The following is an 18,842-nucleotide window of genomic DNA, read 5'->3' on the forward strand; positions in this document are numbered from 1 at the left end:
TTGTATCTGTAGGGTGCTGTTGTATCTGTAGGGTGCTGTTGTATCTGTAGGTAGCTGTTGTATCTGTACGGAGCTGTTGTATCTGTAGGGTGCTGTTGTATCTGTAGGGAGCTGTTGTATCTGTAGGGTGCTGTTGTATCTGTAGGGACCTGTTGTATCTGTAGGGTGCTGTTGTATCTGTAGGGAGCTGTTGTATCTGTAGGGACCTGTTGTATCTGTAGGGTGCTGTTGTATCTGTAGGGACCTGTTGTATCTGTAGGGTGCTGTTGTATCTGTAGGGACCTGTTGTATCTGTAGGGTGTTGTTGTATCTGTAGGGACCTGTTGTATCTGTAGGGTGCTGTTGTATCTGTAGGGACCTGTTGTATCTGTAGGGTGCTGTTGTATCTGTAGGGACCTGTTGTATCTGTAGGGAGCTGTTGTATCTGTAGGGTGCTGTTGTATCTGTAGGATGTTGTTGTATCTGTAGGGAGCTGTTGTATCTGTAGGGAACTGTTGTATCTGTAGGGACCTGTTGCATCTGTAGGGAGCTGTTGTATCTGTAGGGACCTGTTGTATCTGTAGGGAGCTGTTGTATCTGTAGGGACCTGTTGTATCTGTAGGGTGCTGTTGTATCTGTAGGGTGCTGTTGTATCTGTAGGATGTTGTTGTATCTGTAGGGAGCTGTTGTATCTGTAGGGAACTGTTGTATCTGTAGGGACCTGTTGTATCTGTAGGGAGCTGTTGTATCTGTAGGGACCTGTTGTATCTGTAGGGTGCTGTTGTATCTGTAGGGACCTGTTGTATCTGTAGGGTGTTGTTGTATCTGTAGGGACCTGTTGTATCTGTAGGGTGCTGTTGTATCTGTAGGGACCTGTTGTATCTGTAGGGACCTGTTGTATCTGTAGGGACCTGTTGTATCTGTAGGCACCTGTTGTATCTGTAGGGTGCTGTTGTATCTGTAGGATGTTGTTGTATCTGTAGGGAACTGTTGTATCTGTAGGGACCTGTTGCATCTGTAGGGAGCTGTTGTATCTGTAGGGAGATGTTGTATCTGTATGGACCTGTTGTATCTGTAAGTAGTTGTTGTATCTGTAGGGAGCTGTTGTATCTGTAGGGAGCTGTTGTATCTGTAGGGTGCTGTTGTATCTGTAAGTAGTTGTTGTATCTGTAGAGAGCTGTTGTATCTGTAGGGAGCTGTTGTATCTGTAGGGTGCTGTTGTATCTGTAGGGACCTGTTGTATCTGTAGGGTGCTGTTGTATCTGTAGGGAGCTGTTGTATCTGTAGGGACCTGTTGTATCTGTAGGGTGCTGTTGTATCTGTAGGGAGCTGTTGTATCTGTAGGGACCTGTTGTATCTGTAGGGTGTTGTTGTATCTGTAGGGACCTGTTGTATCTGTAGGGTGCTGTTGTATCTGTAGGGACCTGTTGTATCTGTAGGGTGCTGTTGTATCTGTAGGATGTTGTTGTATCTGTAGGGACCTGTTGTATCTGTAGGGTGCTGTTGTATCTGTAGGGACCTGTTGTATCTGTAGGGTGCTGTTGTATCTGTAGGGACCTGTTGTATCTGTAGGGACCTGTTGTATCTGTAGGGTGCTGTTGTATCTGTAAGTAGTTGTTGTATCTGTAGGGAGCTGTTGTATCTGTAGGGAGCTGTTGTATCTGTAGGGAGCTGCTGTATCTGTAGGGTGCTGTTGTATCTGTAGGGACCTGTTGTATCTGTAGGGTGCTGTTGTATCTGTAGGGTGCTGTTGTATCTGTAGGGACCTGTTGTATCTGTAGGGTGCTGTTGTATCTGTAGGGAGCTGTTGTATCTGTAGGGACCTGTTGTATCTGTAGGGTGCTGTTGTATCTGTAGGGACCTGTTGTATCTGTAGGGTGCTGTTGTATCTGTAGGGACCTGTTGTATCTGTAGGGACCTGTTGTATCTGTAGGGTGCTGTTGTATCTGTAGGGAGATGTTGTATCTGTAAGGTGCTGTTGTATCTGTAAGTAGTTGTTGTATCTGTAGGGAGCTGTTGTATCTGTAGGGAGCTGTTGTATCTGTAGGGTGCTGTTGTATCTGTAGGGTGCTGTTGTATCTGTAGGGACCTGTTGTATCTGTAGGGTGCTGTTGTATCTGTAGGAACCTGTTGTATCTGTAGGGACCTGTTGTATCTGTAGGATGCTGTTGTATCTGTAGGGAGCTGTTGTATCTGTAGGGAACTGTTGTATCTGTAGGGACCTGTTGCATCTGTAGGGAGCTGTTGTATCTCTAGGGAGATGTTGTATCTGTAGGGACCTGTTGTATCTGTAAGTAGTTGTTGTATCTGTAGGGAGCTGTTGTATCTGTAGGAGCTGTTGTATCTGTAGGGAGCTGTTGTATCTGTAGTGAGCTGTTGTATCTGTAGGGAGATGTTGTATCTGTAGGGACCTGTTGTATCTGTAAGTAGCTGTTGTATCTGTAGGGAGCAGTTATATCTGTAAGTAGTTGTTGTATCTGTAGGGAGCTGTTGTATCTGTAGGGAGCTGTTGTATCTGTAGGGTGCTGTTGTATCTGTAGGGAGCTGTTGTATCTGTAGGGTGCTGTTGTATCTGTAGGGTGCTGTTGTATCTGTAGGAACCTGTTGTATCTGTAGGGACCTGTTGTATCTGTAGGATGCTGTTGTATCTGTAGGGAGCTGTTGTATCTGTAGGGAACTGTTGTATCTGTAGGGACCTGTTGCATCTGTAGGGAGCTGTTGTATCTGTAGGGAGATGTTGTATCTGTAGGGACCTGTTGTATCTGTAAGTAGTTGTTGTATCTGTAGGGAGCTGTTGTATCTGTAGGGAGCTGTTGTATCTGTATGGTGCTGTTGTATCTGTAAGTAGTTGTTGTATCTGTAGAGAGCTGTTGTATCTGTAGGGAGCTGTTGTATCTGTAGGGTGCTGTTGTATCTGTAGGGACCTGTTGTATCTGTAGGGAGCTGTTGTATCTGTAGGGACCTGTTGTATCTGTAGGGAGCTGTTGTATCTGTAGGGACCTGTTGTATCTGTAGGGTGCTGTTGTATCTGTAGGGACCTGTTGTATCTGTAGGGTGCTGTTGTATCTGTAGGGACCTGTTGTATCTGTAGGGTGTTGTTGTATCTGTAGGGACCTGTTGTATCTGTAGGGTGCTGTTGTATCTGTAGGGACCTGTTGTATCTGTAGGGACCTGTTGTATCTGTAGGGACCTGTTGTATCTGTAGGGTGCTGTTGTATCTGTAGGATGTTGTTGTATCTGTAGGGAACTGTTGTATCTGTAGGGACCTGTTGCATCTGTAGGGAGCTGTTGTATCTGTAGGGAGATGTTGTATCTGTAGGGACCTGTTGTATCTGTAAGTAGTTGTTGTATCTGTAGGGAGCTGTTGTATCTGTAGGGAGCTGTTGTATCTGTAGGGTGCTGTTGTATCTGTAAGTAGTTGTTGTATCTGTAGAGAGCTGTTGTATCTGTAGGGAGCTGTTGTATCTGTAGGGTGCTGTTGTATCTGTAGGGACCTGATGTATCTGTAGGGTGCTGTTGTATCTGTAGGGAGCTGTTGTATCTGTAGGGACCTGTTGTATCTGTAGGGTGCTGTTGTATCTGTAGGGAGCTGTTGTATCTGTAGGGACCTGTTGTATCTGTAGGGTGCTGTTGTATCTGTAGGGACCTGTTGTATCTGTAGGGTGTTGTTGTATCTGTAGGGACCTGTTGTATCTGTAGGGTGCTGTTGTATCTGTAGGGACCTGTTGTATCTGTAGGGTGCTGTTGTATCTGTAGGATGTTGTTGTATCTGTAGGGACCTGTTGTATCTGTAGGGTGCTGTTGTATCTGTAGGGACCTGTTGTATCTGTAGGGTGCTGTTGTATCTGTAGGGACCTGTTGTATCTGTAGGGACCTGTTGTATCTGTAGGGTGCTGTTGTATCTGTAAGTAGTTGTTGTATCTGTAGGGAGCTGTTGTATCTGTAGGGAGCTGTTGTATCTGTAGGGAGCTGTTGTATCTGTAGGGTGCTGTTGTATCTGTAGGGACCTGTTGTATCTGTAGGGTGCTGTTGTATCTGTAGGGTGCTGTTGTATCTGTAGGGACCTGTTGTATCTGTAGGGTGCTGTTGTATCTGTAGGGAGCTGTTGTATCTGTAGGGACCTGTTGTATCTGTAGGGTGCTGTTGTATCTGTAGGGACCTGTTGTATCTGTAGGGACCTGTTGTATCTGTAGGGTGCTGTTGTATCTGTAGGGACCTGTTGTATATGTAGGGTGCTGTTGTATCTGTAGGGACCTGTTGTATCTGTAGGGACCTGTAGTATCTGTAGGGACCTGTTGTATCTGTAGGGACCTGTTGTATCTGTAGGGTGCTGTTGTATCTGTAGGATGTTGTTGTATCAGTAGGGAGCTGTTGTATCTGTAGGGAACTGTTGTATCTGTAGGGACCTGTTGCATCTGTAGGGAGCTGCTGTATCTGTAGGGAGATGTTGTATCTGTAGGGTGCTGTTGTATCTGTAAGTAGTTGTTGTATCTGTAGGGAGCTGTTGTATCTGTAGGGAGCTGTTGTATCTGTAGGGTGCTGTTGTATCTGTAGGGACCTGTTGTATCTGTAGGGTGCTGTTGTATCTGTAGGGTGCTGTTGTATCTGTAGGGACCTGTTGTATCTGTAAGGTGCTGTTGTATCTGTAGGAACCTGTTGTATCTGTAGGGACCTGTTGTATCTGTAGGATGCTGTTGTATCTGTAGGGAGCTGTTGTATCTGTAGGGAACTGTTGTATCTGTAGGGACCTGTTGCATCTGTAGGGAGCTGTTGTATCTGTAGGGAGATGTTGTATCTGTAGGGACCTGTTGTATCTGTAAGTAGTTGTTGTATCTGTAGGGAGCTGTTGTATCTGTAGTGAGCTGTTGTATCTGTAGGGAGATGTTGTATCTGTAGGGACCTGTTGTATCTGTAAGTAGCTGTTGTATCTGTAGGGAGCAGTTATATCTGTAAGTAGTTGTTGTATCTGTAGGGAGCTGTTGTATCTGTAGGGAGCTGTTGTATCTGTAGGGTGCTGTTGTATCTGTAGGGACCTGTTGTATCTGTAGGGTGCTGTTGTATCTGTAGGGTGCTGTTGTATCTGTAGGGACCTGTTGTATTTGTAGGGTGCTGTTGTATCTGTAGGAACCTGTTGTATCTGTAGGGACCTGTTGTATCTGTAGGATGCTGTTGTATCTGTAGGGAGCTGTTGTATCTGTAGGGAACTGTTGTATCTGTAGGGACCTGTTGCATCTGTAGGGAGCTGTTGTATCTGTAGGGAGATGTTGTATCTGTAGGGACCTGTTGTATCTGTAGGGAGCTGTTGTATCTGTATTGTGCTGTTGTATCTGTAAGTAGTTGTTGTATCTGTAGAGAGCTGTTGTATCTGTAGGGACCTGTTGTATTTGTAGGGTGCTGTTGTATCTGTAGGAACCTGTTGTATCTGTAGGGACCTGTTGTATCTGTAGGATGCTGTTGTATCTGTAGGAACCTGTTGTATCTGTAGGGACCTGTTGTATCTGTAGGATGCTGTTGTATCTGTAGGGTGCTGTTGTATCTGTAGGGAGATGTTGTATCTGTAGGGACCTGTTGTATCTGTAAGTAGTTGTTGTATCTGTAGGGAGCTGTTGTATCTGTAGGGAGCTGTTGTATCTGTAGGGAGATGTTGTATCTGTAGGGACCTGTTGTATCTGTAAGTAGTTGTTGTATCTGTAGGGAGCTGTTGTATCTGTAGGGAGCTGTTGTATCTGTAGGGTGCTGTTGTATCTGTAAGTAGTTGTTGTATCTGTAGGGCTGTTGTATCTGTAGGGAGCTGTTGTATCTGTAGGGTGCTGTTGTATCTGTAGGGACCTGTTGTATCTGTAGGGTGCTGTTGTATCTGTAGGGTGCTGTTGTATCTGTAGGGACCTGTTGTATCTGTAGGGTGCTGTTGTATCTGTAGGGTGCTGTTGTATCTGTAAGTAGCTGTTGTATCTGTAGGGAGCAGTTATATCTGTAAGTAGCTGTTGTATATGTAGGGAGCTGTTGTATCTGTAGGGAGATGTTGTATCTGTAGGGTGCTGTTGTATCTGTAAGTAGCTGTTGTATCTGTAGGGAGCTGTTGTATCTGTAGGGAGCTGTTGTATCTGTAGGGAGCTGTTGTATCTGTAGGGAGATGTTGTATCTGTAGGGACCTGTTGTATCTGTAAGTAGCTGTTGTATCTGTAGGGAGCAGTTATATCTGTAAGTAGCTGTTGTATATGTAGGGAGCTGTTGTATCTGTAGGGAGATGTTGTATCTGTAGGGTGCTGTTGTATCTGTAAGGAGCTGTTGTATCTGTAGGGAGCTGTTGTATCTGTAGGGAGCTGTTGTATCTGTAGGGAGCTGTTGTATCTGTAGGGAGATGTTGTATCTGTAGGGACCTGTTGTATCTGTAAGTAGCTGTTGTATCTGTAGGGAGCTGTTGTATCTGTAGGGAACTGTTGTATCTGTAGGGACCTGTTGCATCTGTAGGGAGCTGTTGTATCTGTAGGGAGATGTTGTATCTGTAGGGACCTGTTGTATCTGTAAGTAGTTGTTGTATCTGTAGGGAGCTGTTGTATCTGTAGGGAGCTGTTGTATCTGTAGGGTGCTGTTGTATCTGTAAGTAGTTGTTGTATCTGTAGAGAGCTGTTGTATCTGTAGGGAGCTGTTGTATCTGTAGGGTGCTGTTGTATCTGTAGGGACCTGTTGTATCTGTAGGGAGCTGTTGTATCTGTAGGGACCTGTTGTATCTGTAGGGAGCTGTTGTATCTGTAGGGACCTGTTGTATCTGTAGGGTGCTGTTGTATCTGTAGGGACCTGTTGTATCTGTAGGGTGCTGTTGTATCTGTAGGGACCTGTTGTATCTGTAGGGTGTTGTTGTATCTGTAGGGACCTGTTGTATCTGTAGGGTGCTGTTGTATCTGTAGGGACCTGTTGTATCTGTAGGGACCTGTTGTATCTGTAGGGACCTGTTGTATCTGTAGGGTGCTGTTGTATCTGTAGGATGTTGTTGTATCTGTAGGGAACTGTTGTATCTGTAGGGACCTGTTGCATCTGTTGGGAGCTGTTGTATCTGTAGGGAGATGTTGTATCTGTAGGGACCTGTTGTATCTGTAAGTGTTGTTGTATCTGTAGGGACCTGTTGTATCTGTAGGGAGCTGTTGTATCTGTAGGGTGCTGTTGTATCTGTAAGTAGTTGTTGTATCTGTAGAGAGCTGTTGTATCTGTAGGGAGCTGTTGTATCTGTAGGGTGCTGTTGTATCTGTAGGGACCTGTTGTATCTGTAGGGTGCTGTTGTATCTGTAGGGAGCTGTTGTATCTGTAGGGACCTGTTGTATCTGTAGGGTGCTGTTGTATCTGTAGGGAGGACTGTGTTGTATCTGTAGGGTGCTGTTGTATCTGTAGGGACCTGTGTATCTGTAGGGACCTGTTGTATCTGTAGGGTGCTGTTGTATCTGTAGGGACCTGTTGTATCTGTAGGGTGCTGTTGTATCTGTAGGATGTTGTTGTATCTGTAGGGACCTGTATCTGTAGTGAGCTGTTGTATCTGTAGGGAGCTGTTGTATCTGTAGGGACCTGTTGTATCTGTAGGGTGCTGTTGTATCTGTAGGGACCTGTTGTATCTGTAAGTAGTTGTTGTATCTGTAGGGAGCTGTTGTATCTGTAGGGAGCTGTTGTATCTGTAGGGTGCTGTTGTATCTGTAAGTAGTTGTTGTATCTGTAGAGAGCTGTTGTATCTGTAGGGAGCTGTTGTATCTGTAGGGTGCTGTTGTATCTGTAGGGACCTGTTGTATCTGTAGGGTGCTGTTGTATCTGTAGGGTGCTGTTGTATCTGTAGGGACCTGTTGTATCTGTAGGGTGCTGTTGTATCTGTAGGGTGCTGTTGTATCTGTAAGTAGCTGTTGTATCTGTAGGGAGCAGTTATATCTGTAAGTAGCTGTTGTATATGTAGGGAGCTGTTGTATCTGTAGGGAGATGTTGTATCTGTAGGGTGCTGTTGTATCTGTAAGTAGCTGTTGTATCTGTAGGGAGCTGTTGTATCTGTAGGGAGCTGTTGTATCTGTAGGGAGCTGTTGTATCTGTAGGGAGATGTTGTATCTGTAGGGACCTGTTGTATCTGTAAGTAGCTGTTGTATCTGTAGGGAGCAGTTATATCTGTAAGTAGATGTTGTATATGTATGGAGCTGTTGTATCTGTAGGGAGATGTTGTATCTGTAGGGTGCTGTTGTATCTGTAAGTAGCTGTTGTATCTGTAGGGAGCTGTTGTATCTGTAGGGAGCTGTTGTATCTGTAGGGAGCTGTTGTATCTGTAGGGAGATGTTGTATCTGTAGGGACCTGTTGTATCTGTAAGTAGCTGTTGTATCTGTAGGGAGCTGTTGTATCTGTAGGGAACTGTTGTATCTGTAGGGACCTGTTGCATCTGTAGGGAGCTGTTGTATCTGTAGGGAGATGTTGTATCTGTAGGGACCTGTTGTATCTGTAAGTAGTTGTTGTATCTGTAGGGAGCTGTTGTATCTGTAGGGAGCTGTTGTATCTGTATGGTGCTGTTGTATCTGTAAGTAGTTGTTGTATCTGTAGAGAGCTGTTGTATCTGTAGGGAGCTGTTGTATCTGTAGGGTGCTGTTGTATCTGTAGGGACCTGTTGTATCTGTAGGGAGCTGTTGTATCTGTAGGGACCTGTTGTATCTGTAGGGAGCTGTTGTATCTGTAGGGACCTGTTGTATCTGTAGGGTGCTGTTGTATCTGTAGGGACCTGTTGTATCTGTAGGGTGCTGTTGTATCTGTAGGGACCTGTTGTATCTGTAGGGTGCTGTTGTATCTGTAGGGACCTGTTGTATCTGTAGGGTGCTGTTGTATCTGTAGGGACCTGTTGTATCTGTAGGGACCTGTTGTATCTGTAGGGACCTGTTGTATCTGTAGGGTGCTGTTGTATCTGTAGGATGTTGTTGTATCTGTAGGGAACTGTTGTATCTGTAGGGACCTGTTGCATCTGTTGGGAGCTGTTGTATCTGTAGGGAGATGTTGTATCTGTAGGGACCTGTTGTATCTGTAAGTAGTTGTTGTATCTGTAGGGAGCTGTTGTATCTGTAGGGAGCTGTTGTATCTGTAGGGTGCTGTTGTATCTGTAAGTAGTTGGTATCTGTAGAGAGCTGTTGTATCTGTAGGGAGCTGTTGTATCTGTAGGGTGCTGTTGTATCTGTAGGGACCTGTTGTATCTGTAGGGTGCTGTTGTATCTGTAGGGAGCTGTTGTATCTGTAGGGACCTGTTGTATCTGTAGGGTGCTGTTGTATCTGTAGGGACCTGTTGTATCTGTAGGGTGCTGTTGTATCTGTAGGGACCTGTTGTATCTGTAGGGTGTTGTTGTATCTGTAGGGACCTGTTGTATCTGTAGGGTGCTGTTGTATCTGTAGGGACCTGTTGTATCTGTAGGGTGCTGTTGTATCTGTAGGATGTTGTTGTATCTGTAGGGACCTGTTGTATCTGTAGGGTGCTGTTGTATCTGTAGGGACCTGTTGTATCTGTAGGGTGCTGTTGTATCTGTAGGGACCTGTTGTATCTGTAGGGACCTGTTGTATCTGTAGGGTGCTGTTGTATCTGTAAGTAGTTGTTGTATCTGTAGGGAGCTGTTGTATCTGTAGGGAGCTGTTGTATCTGTAGGGAGCTGTTGTATCTGTAGGGTGCTGTTGTATCTGTAGGGACCTGTTGTATCTGTAGGGACCTGTTGTATCTGTAGGGAGCTGTTGTATCTGTAGGGACCTGTTGTATCTGTAGGGTGCTGTTGTATCTGTAGGGAGCTGTTGTATCTGTAGGGACCTGTTGTATCTGTAGGGTGCTGTTGTATCTGTATCTGGGACCTGTTGTATCTGTAGGGTGCTGTTGTATCTGCCTGTTGTATCTGTATCTGGGACCTGTTGTATCTGTAGGGACATGTAGTATCTGTAGGGACCTGTTGTATCTGTAGGGACCTGTTGTATCTGTAGGGTGCTGTTGTATCTGTAGGATGTTGTTGTATCAGTAGGGAGCTGTTGTATCTGTAGGGAACTGTTGTATCTGTAGGGACCTGTTGTATCTGTAGGGAGCTGCTGTATCTGTAGGGAGATGTTGTATCTGTAGGGTGCTGTTGTATCTGTAAGGTTGTTGTATCTGTAGGGAGCTGTTGTATCTGTAGGGAGCTGTTGTATCTGTAGGGTGCTGTTGTATCTGTAGGGACCTGTTGTATCTGTAGGGTGCTGTTGTATCTGTAGGGTGCTGTTGTATCTGTAGGGACCTGTTGTATCTGTAGGGAGCTGTTGTATCTGTAGGGACCTGTTGTATCTGTAGGGACCTGTTGTATCTGTAGGATGCTGTTGTATCTGTAGGGAGCTGTTGTATCTGTAGGGAACTGTTGTATCTGTAGGGACCTGTTGCATCTGTAGGGAGCTGTTGTATCTGTAGGGAGATGTTGTATCTGTAGGGACCTGTTGTATCTGTAAGTGTTGTTGTATCTGTAGGGAGCTGTTGTATCTGTAGTGAGCTGTTGTATCTGTAGGGAGATGTTGTATCTGTAGGGACCTGTTGTATCTGTAAGTGCTGTTGTATCTGTAGGGAGCAGTTATATCTGTTGTATCTGTAGGGACCTGTAGGGAGCTGTTGTATCTGTAGGGAGCTGTTGTATCTGTAGGGTGCTGTTGTATCTGTAGGGACCTGTTGTATCTGTAGGGTGCTGTTGTATCTGTAGGGTGCTGTTGTATCTGTAGGGACCTGTTGTATTTGTATCTGTAGGGACCTGTTGTATCTGTAGGGACCTGTTGTATCTGTAGGATGCTGTTGTATCTGTAGGGAGCTGTTGTATCTGTAGGGAACTGTTGTATCTGTAGGGACCTGTTGTATCTGTAGGGAGCTGTTGTATCTGTAGGGAGATGTTGTATCTGTAGGGACCTGTTGTATCTGTAGGGAGCTGTTGTATCTGTATGGTGCTGTTGTATCTGTAAGTAGGTTGTATCTGTAGAGAGCTGTTGTATCTGTAGGGACCTGTTGTATTTGTAGGTGCTGTTGTATCTGTAGGAACCTGTTGTATCTGTAGGGACCTGTTGTATCTGTAGGATGCTGTTGTATCTGTAGGGTGCTGTTGTATCTGTAGGGACCTGTTGTATCTGTAGGGTGCTGTTGTATCTGTAGGGTGCTGTTGTATCTGTAGGGAGATGTTGTATCTGTAGGGACCTGTTGTATCTGTAAGTAGTTGTTGTATCTGTAGGGAGCTGTTGTATCTGTAGGGAGCTGTTGTATCTGTATGTTGTATCTGTAGGGACCTGTTGTATCTGTAGTAGTTGTTGTATCTGTAGGGAGCTGTTGTATCTGTAGGGAGCTGTTGTATCTGTAGGGTGCTGTTGTATCTGTAAGTAGTTGTTGTATCTGTAGGAGCTGTTGTATCTGTAGGGAGCTGTTGTATCTGTAGGGACCTGTTGTATCTGTAGGGACCTGTTGTATCTGTAGGGTGCTGTTGTATCTGTAGGGATCTGTAGGGACTGTTGTATCTGTAGGGTGCTGTTGTATCTGTAGGGTGCTGTTGTATCTGTAAGTAGCTGTTGTATCTGTAGGGAGCAGTTATATCTGTATCTGTTGTATATGTAGGGAGCTGTTGTATCTGTAGGGAGATGTTGTATCTGTAGGGTGCTGTTGTATCTGTAAGTAGCTGTTGTATCTGTAGGGAGCTGTTGTATCTGTAGGGAGCTGTTGTATCTGTAGGGAGCTGTTGTATCTGTAGGGAGATGCTGTTGTATCTGTAGGGAGCTGTTGTATCTGTAGGGAGCCTGTTGTATCTGTAGGGAGCTGTTGTATCTGTAGGGAGCTGTTGTATCTGTAGGGAGCTGTTGTATCTGTAGGGACCTGTTGTATCTGTAAGTAGCTGTTGTATCTGTAGTATCTGGAGCTGTTGTATCTGTAAGTAGCTGTTGTATCTGTAGGGAGCTGTTGTATCTGTAGGGAGCTGTTGTATCTGTAGGGACCTGTTGTATCTGTAGTAGCTGTTGTATCTGTAGGGAGCTGTTGTATCTGTAGGGAGCTGTTGTATCTGTAGGGAGCTGTTGTATCTGTAGGGAGCTGTTGTATCTGTAGGGACCTGTTGTGTCTGTAGGGAGCTGTTGTGACTGTAGGGAGCTGCTGTTGGTCATGTGTTTGAGGCTGGGAGGGACTATCACTGAACAGTATCTCCTGAGTCAAGTGCACATCTGTTTGTGAAATGACAGTCACCATGTTCTCAGACTGGCTCCTGTGATTAAGGTAGTGACTAAAGCATAAGTATCAGTCTGTCTACTCCTGACAACAACAAATACATGACCAGCATTTAGGATTAACACTACAGTATAGAACACATGTACAGTCCATACTGGTACACAGTACCATTTCTACATTGTACTAGATGTAGAAAACATACTGTTGACGTCACAGGAGGCTGCTGAGGGGAGGGCGTCTCATAATAATGTCTGGAATGGAGTGAATGGAATGTTATCAACCACATGGAAACATGTGTTTGATGTGTTCGATACCATTCCATTTATTCCGTTCCAGCCGTTACTATGAGCCCGTCCTCCTCAATTAAAGTGCAACTGGTTGCACCTTAATTCATTGTAGTTGATTTTTCACAGACTATGGCTGGTGTACTGTATATCTTTCTGTTTATATTATGAGATACTGTATGAACTGTTGAACCCAGTAATATGATTTAGTTAGACACATCATACACAGTATGGCCATCCAATGGGGTCAAAGGTTTAACGTTAATCTCTGATTAAATCCCTCTGTAGGAGTTTTCTCTTAAGTCCCTACCCAACGGAACATATTATCCCATGTGTTCATTTATGTTCCTCCAGTTCCAGTAGTTTTTTTTTTTTGTTGCAGGGGGTATTGGAGTGAGAGGTCAAATGCCTGTTCACAGTTCACTCTGTCCCCCAGGCTCAGATTCCCCAGATAGTCCCACTTCCCCTTTCCCATCCTATCCTAGGGAAAAGGGACTTCATTGGAAGACAGCAACTGTCCAGAATGGTCAGTGTTGTTGGAGAAGACAGGAGGCTAGTTCACACTGCTGGCTGGAGCAGAGTGTTCTCTCCCTCATGTTACTGTTATGTGTCCTTGGATAGTTTTCTATGCAAATAGCTGGGCACAAGACGAAGAATGTTCTGGATTTACTGAAGTGGTCGTTTTTCTTTTTTTATTACATAAGAGTAAAAAGAATGAGGCTGTTGAAGTCTCAAGTAAATGAGAAAATAATCTTGTTTCATATGGTGCCTCTGTCTCTAGTTTCATTTAGCGCTGGCTAATCTAGATTTAAAGGGACTCTCTGATGTGTTTTTAGAGCTATTTGGTTAGCCAGGATGAAACCCAATATGAGGTAGCTTTGGTAGGTAACAGTCAGGGATGTGGGAATCTTGTCAAGACAGAGATTTGGGACTTTTAACATCCCTGGGCTTGTGAGACTGGATGCCAGGGGCCATCAGGGATAATACAGCCTCCAACGTCTTTTCATACACTACCCAGCCAAGCCCAGTCACCAGAGTGGAACTCATTCTTAATGTGAGTAAGGTTTAATAGCCCCTGTATAGAGAGCACTTCCTCTCTCCTGCTGTGTCCCACAATAAGCCTTACATCTCACAACACTGCCTGCCAGAGACCTGCCATGACTTGTGGGTTCTCTGCTTGATACAATGCAGACGTCCAAGCTGTCTCAGTCATGATAGACTAAAGGAAAATGATAATCTTGTTTTTTATTTGCAACAAGTTTACAGTAATACAGGACATGATCACATTTGCTAAACCATCTGACACCTTCTACATTGTTACTTCAGTAATTGATAGTGTCCTGTTGTTACACCCAGAAACTGCAGTCGTGTGGAGATCTAAGCCCAGGTCAACTCACCGTCCCTCCTCCTCAGAGAAGAGCTAAGTCACTGGACCGCAGGACCTCAGAGTCTGTCATGACTGTGAGTGCTTATTACTTCTGGAATTTCTGTGCACTGAAAGCTGGGGCCAAGTTGTAAAACATGTCAGAAAACTGTCACAGTTCAAACAAGGATGCTCTCATAATTTAAACAAGTATAAATGAAAGCCCCAAGTGGATTGACGGCAGTTTACTTTTATGTTGAAGTGTCTGAAAACAACTGTATGGCCGTGCCTCTTTGAACTCCTGACTAACTTACTGTCTTATCTTCCTTATAGCCTGATTTGCTGAACTTCAAGAAAGGGTGGATGATGAAACTGGATAAGGAGGATCAGGTATAGGAATGGACAGATCCAGAATGTCTTTTACTTTCGTCACTGAACACCTTCCCACATTTCTACCCCAAAGGCACATGGATCCTGAATGTATGCGTGTACATTTAGTGATGTGGATCCTTGCTATGAAGGTGAAGCCTGACAGTTCAAATGTATTATGTAGGTTTTTGCATCTACTATCCCTTATAATGTCTGTCTGCTCCCCTCTAGTGGAGGAAATACTGGTTTGTGCTGTCAGCTGACAGTCTGAGGTACTACAAGGATTCCTTCGCAGAGGAGGCAAGTTCATGTGCATTTTCATTTTTACTGAATGAAGTACACATAGATATGTGATTTTGTGAGGACAGGGAAACATGGTTTTGTTTTTTTTTTCATCCCAAGTCTTGAATTGATGTTTGTCATCTTCTCTTGTTAGAACTCAGATCTGGAGGGGGAGATTGATTTGACCAAGTGTCATAATGTCTCAGAGCACCAGGTCCAGAGGAACTACGGCTTTCAGATCCATGTAAGACTAAATCTATACCTACAAAAATTGAAATCAACAGGATGATCATGATCATGAATGTTGATCCATTCTATACATACAGTAAGTCTCCTATACTCAATCAAAGTAATATTCCAAATGTCTTCCCTCAGACCCAGAAGTGTGTCTTTACTCTGTCAGCCATGACTGCAGGGATACGGAGAAACTGGATCCAGGCCCTCATGAAGAATGTCCATCCATCTAACGCTCCTGATGTAGCCAGGTAAATGGCGTCTGTAATACCAGCCTCTCTACTACATAGTAATACATTAGTAGACTACCACCATTCTATAGTAGTGATGGGAAGGTCTCTGCCTTTGTTTCGGCAGAATGCCTCATTTCCTCCGTCAGTAAGTATTTGTGTTATTCTGTTGTGATTGTAAAGCAGCTTGCAAGTCCATCACGTCCCTTGCAGCCCATCAGAGTCACTGCCCCTCCCTAAGCCAGACGTGACCCAGGACTCCTCCCCCTCCTCTGAGGTCCCTACAGAGAGAGTCCAGGGGCCCAAACAGAGCCGCATCCGTGAGAGGAGACGCGAAGGGCGCTCCAAGACCTTTGACTGGGCTGAGTTCAGCCCTATGGCCCTGCTAGCCCCTGAGCAGGAGGTGCAGCAGGAGACAAAGGAGCCTCTTCGGATGGAGGTAGGGGACCTGGAGAGGAAGAGGAGGCGAGAGGAGAGGAGGAGGAGGTATGACAGCATGCTCGGCTTCCTTGTGGGCTGGGAGATGGACTGTGACAGAGGAGGTATCAGTCCCAGGTCACCCAGGACTCACCAGAGGGTGCAGAGGGAGATTGAACAGTGCTGGCAGCAGGTGGAAAGGACTGCCTTTAGACAGGAGAAGACTGTTCCATTGTACACTGAGTCCCAGGGCAAGGATAAAGAGGATATGGGGATTCTACTGGAGACCTACCACAGGAGGGTGAGTCTGTGTATCTCAAAATGATTCCTAACAGGAACAATGTTAAAGTTATGAGGTGCTTTCTCTGCTGCTGGTTGGCTTAATGGTGGACTTACTTTATCTCTGTGTCTTGTGATTAAAGGTAGAAGAGTTGAAGGGCCAGTTGGCAGAGTCAGACCAACGCAGGCTTGAGCTGGAGGCTCATTTGAGCACTGCATTAGGACTCCAGCATCATGCCTCCCTGCCGGTAAGGAAAAATAATATTGGCCTATACATAGTATGGATATGCTCTGTATTTCCATCTATAATACTTCCACTTTGCAACAATGATGCCTACCTAATTATAGACAATTGTCTTGCCTCCTCCTGTAAGCTTGAGGCCCCAATGTGCCCAGAAGCTGATCTTCCCTCTTTGAAAAGCCTGACGGACATGTACAGGGAGACCAGAGAGCTCCTCCAGCAACAGGAGCTGAAGAAACAGGACATACAGGAGCAGCTCCAGAAGCAGCTTGGCCTGGCCCTGTCATCGGCCCCTCTGGAGAAACACAGCTCCCCTGGAACTCACCCATCACCACCACCCAGCATCTGGCTACATGACACCGAGGGAAACCTCCAGGGGCTGGAGGATCTGTTCCCTGACTGCCCTATATCAGTAAACACACCTGTCATGTCACCAACCTCAGACACAGAACTCTCATCCTACTCTGTGCCGCAGAATGGAAGTGAGAACAGAGGGCCTAACTTGGGCAGTGAAACTAGCTCTCAGACACAGTTTGAAAATGGATGCCATCAACAGACATCGATTCCAGAATCGCACACAAAAAGTTGTGCATGGAGCCCAGATTCACTGAGCATGGGGGAAACTCAGGAAAGAGCCAACAGCGTGAGAATAGACAACCTACTATGCTGTGAGACACCCAGACCCACGGAGGAGTACGTAGACCCAGACCAGGCCATCGTGATGAGGAGACTATCCCAGGAGGTAGAGCTGCTCAGCATCCAGAACGAGGCCCTCAACCAGCGCAACCAGGAGATGCTCAACCAGCTGACAGAGGCAGACAGAGAGATAGAGAGACTGAAAGCAGAGCTTATCACTCAGTACAATGGACCTCAGTTCCTTCCTGAGGCAGAGCAGCACAGCCAGGCCAAAGTGAAAGGCCTGGAGAAGGAGCTGCGCAGGAAGAGATGAGCAGCTCAAGGAGGCCCAGTCCCTACTAGCCTCAATGGACCAGCATCTGAAGGAGACAGAGGTACAGCTGCAGCTCAGGGAGGACACTTTCAAAGACCTGGGCTTCCCAGCAGAAGAGGATGATGATGATGATGATGATGATAATGATGATGATGACGATGAAGAGGAGGAAGCTGGGAAGAGAATATCAAAACACACCACCTTGGAGAGAAGGAGCGGGAACACCTTCAACAGTGTCTGCAGGCCATGGAGGCCAAGCAATTAGAACTAGAGAGACAGCTCCAGCACACAGAACAGACCTGCAGGGAGCTGCAGGCCCACAACACACAACTCAGAGAGGCTGAGCGGTTGTACAGCCAGAGAGCCATGGAGGCAGAGGCTGACATCATTAGGTTTAATGAGGAAGTAGAGAAGGAAAGGACAGTGGAGAAAGAAAGTGGATTAAGGTGTAGCAGTGAAGGCAAATGGCAGGAGGAGGTCATATTGGATTCAGGTGAAGAAAGGGTTCAGCAAGTGATGGAAGGGATAAGATTGATGTCCAGAACATTAGGGAGAGTAGTGCAGGTGATTGACAGGTCAGGTATGGATGTGGTAAAGATGCCATTAGATAGAAAGTGTGTGGAGGTGAACAAGACAGTGGTCAGGCAGCTTCAGTTAGAGGAGGAGTTTTGGGGAAGGATGTTGAACAGTTTGAAAGTCAACCCATCCCAGTCCAATGAGGATAAACTCACAGATGTGATTCTAAGTCAGATTTTAGAACACATGGTAGTGGAAAAGCAAACGCTCCTCCTAGCTCATAGTCTCTTTTTTCTCATAATAAGACAGATTTAAACATAAACACTGGAGGCCTGGACAGGATGAATGGATGCAGCTCTTTGAGAGACCTGGAGATCATTGGAAACATAGCAGGTGAAACAGGTTCAGAAATGAAAGAGGAAGATGATGATGAGAGGATATGGAATGTGTACAACCAGCATAATGACACCGATGACTTCATAAGCCGACATTTCAAAGAGATCACACAGGAGAGAATTTTCCTGCTCAACCAAATCGCCTCCTCAGGCATAGCCTCGGCCAATGACGAGCTCCAGTCCCTGGCACAAAGACTTTGTCATTTCCACAATGTAAATGATCCCCGGTTAGCTTCCATACACTGCACCGCCATGGAAGCCTTCTCATCCTATCGTCTCAGTAGGCTTAACACTCTACACAAGAGCCAATTTCAAGAGACTCAACAGGGACTGCTCATTGCTTCTTCTCCTTTGATGTGCAGCAGATGTGCTGGGCAGCTTGGGGCCAGACAGCCAGACCTGGAGAGACAGGGGTGTTCCTCAGTGGGATTTGGGTTGACCCCCTGAGGCAGGGTGAACACATAGACTCACAGCAAACAGCCACACAGCTACTAGACACTGCAAGTGAGCAGAAGACAAAGATGCCTGCAATGAATGCTGCAGGTAAAATGGAGGTGGAAAGCCCAAACCAGGGAGTGACTGCAGTAGAGGAAGTGTGCTGGGTTAGAAGGTGTGCAGAGGTGGTGGAGGGTGACTTCCTGACCAACAGCATTGAGAGTTCAAAGATAAAGGTAGAGAGTAGGGTAGATGAGGTAGAGAGTAGGGTAGATGAGGTAGAGAAAGGAATCCAGGAAGTTGATACTGATAAGGATGTAGAGGAGAGGAGCACTACTGAACCCCATGAAGAAGCAAACACTCTGGGGGAGGAGGAGCTGGAGATTGTGTTATCATCACTGAGAGGTCATGTGAAGGATCTGGAGGAACAGCTGTCTGTCATGGCCAACATGAAAGCAGAGCATGATGGGAGAATGGCATCTCTCCAGCTGAAACATAAGGAGGACATAGAAAAGCTGAAGGTAGGACAACTCCCAGAATAACAATTGTCGATGATCATCAAATATATTTTTGGTTGTTCCTGAATTCACTAGAATTAAGATGTAATGAACCAACCCCAGGGAGTAGTGACCATTATAACAATGGAACTGTGGATCACCTAACAGTCCACTGCGT

At 45.6% G+C, this 18,842-nt stretch overlaps 1 protein-coding gene across 1 annotated transcript in view; it reads left to right on the forward strand.

The window, feature by feature from the left end:
- Positions 1–18,842, forward strand: part of LOC112234104 (myosin phosphatase Rho-interacting protein-like) — a 32,615-nt gene that overhangs the window by 7,105 nt on the left and 6,668 nt on the right. Inside the window, 9 exon segments of the mRNA XM_042307111.1 lie at positions 13,814–13,918; positions 14,154–14,210; positions 14,421–14,489; positions 14,626–14,715; positions 14,847–14,956; positions 15,119–15,653; positions 15,775–15,879; positions 16,006–16,818; positions 18,026–18,688. Coding sequence (XP_042163045.1) covers positions 13,814–13,918; positions 14,154–14,210; positions 14,421–14,489; positions 14,626–14,715; positions 14,847–14,956; positions 15,119–15,653; positions 15,775–15,879; positions 16,006–16,818; positions 18,026–18,688 — 2,547 coding nt within the window.

The sequence above is a fragment of the Oncorhynchus tshawytscha genome, linkage group LG27 (assembly GCF_018296145.1).
Source record: "Oncorhynchus tshawytscha isolate Ot180627B linkage group LG27, Otsh_v2.0, whole genome shotgun sequence".
Taxonomy (NCBI): Eukaryota; Metazoa; Chordata; class Actinopteri; order Salmoniformes; family Salmonidae; genus Oncorhynchus; species Oncorhynchus tshawytscha.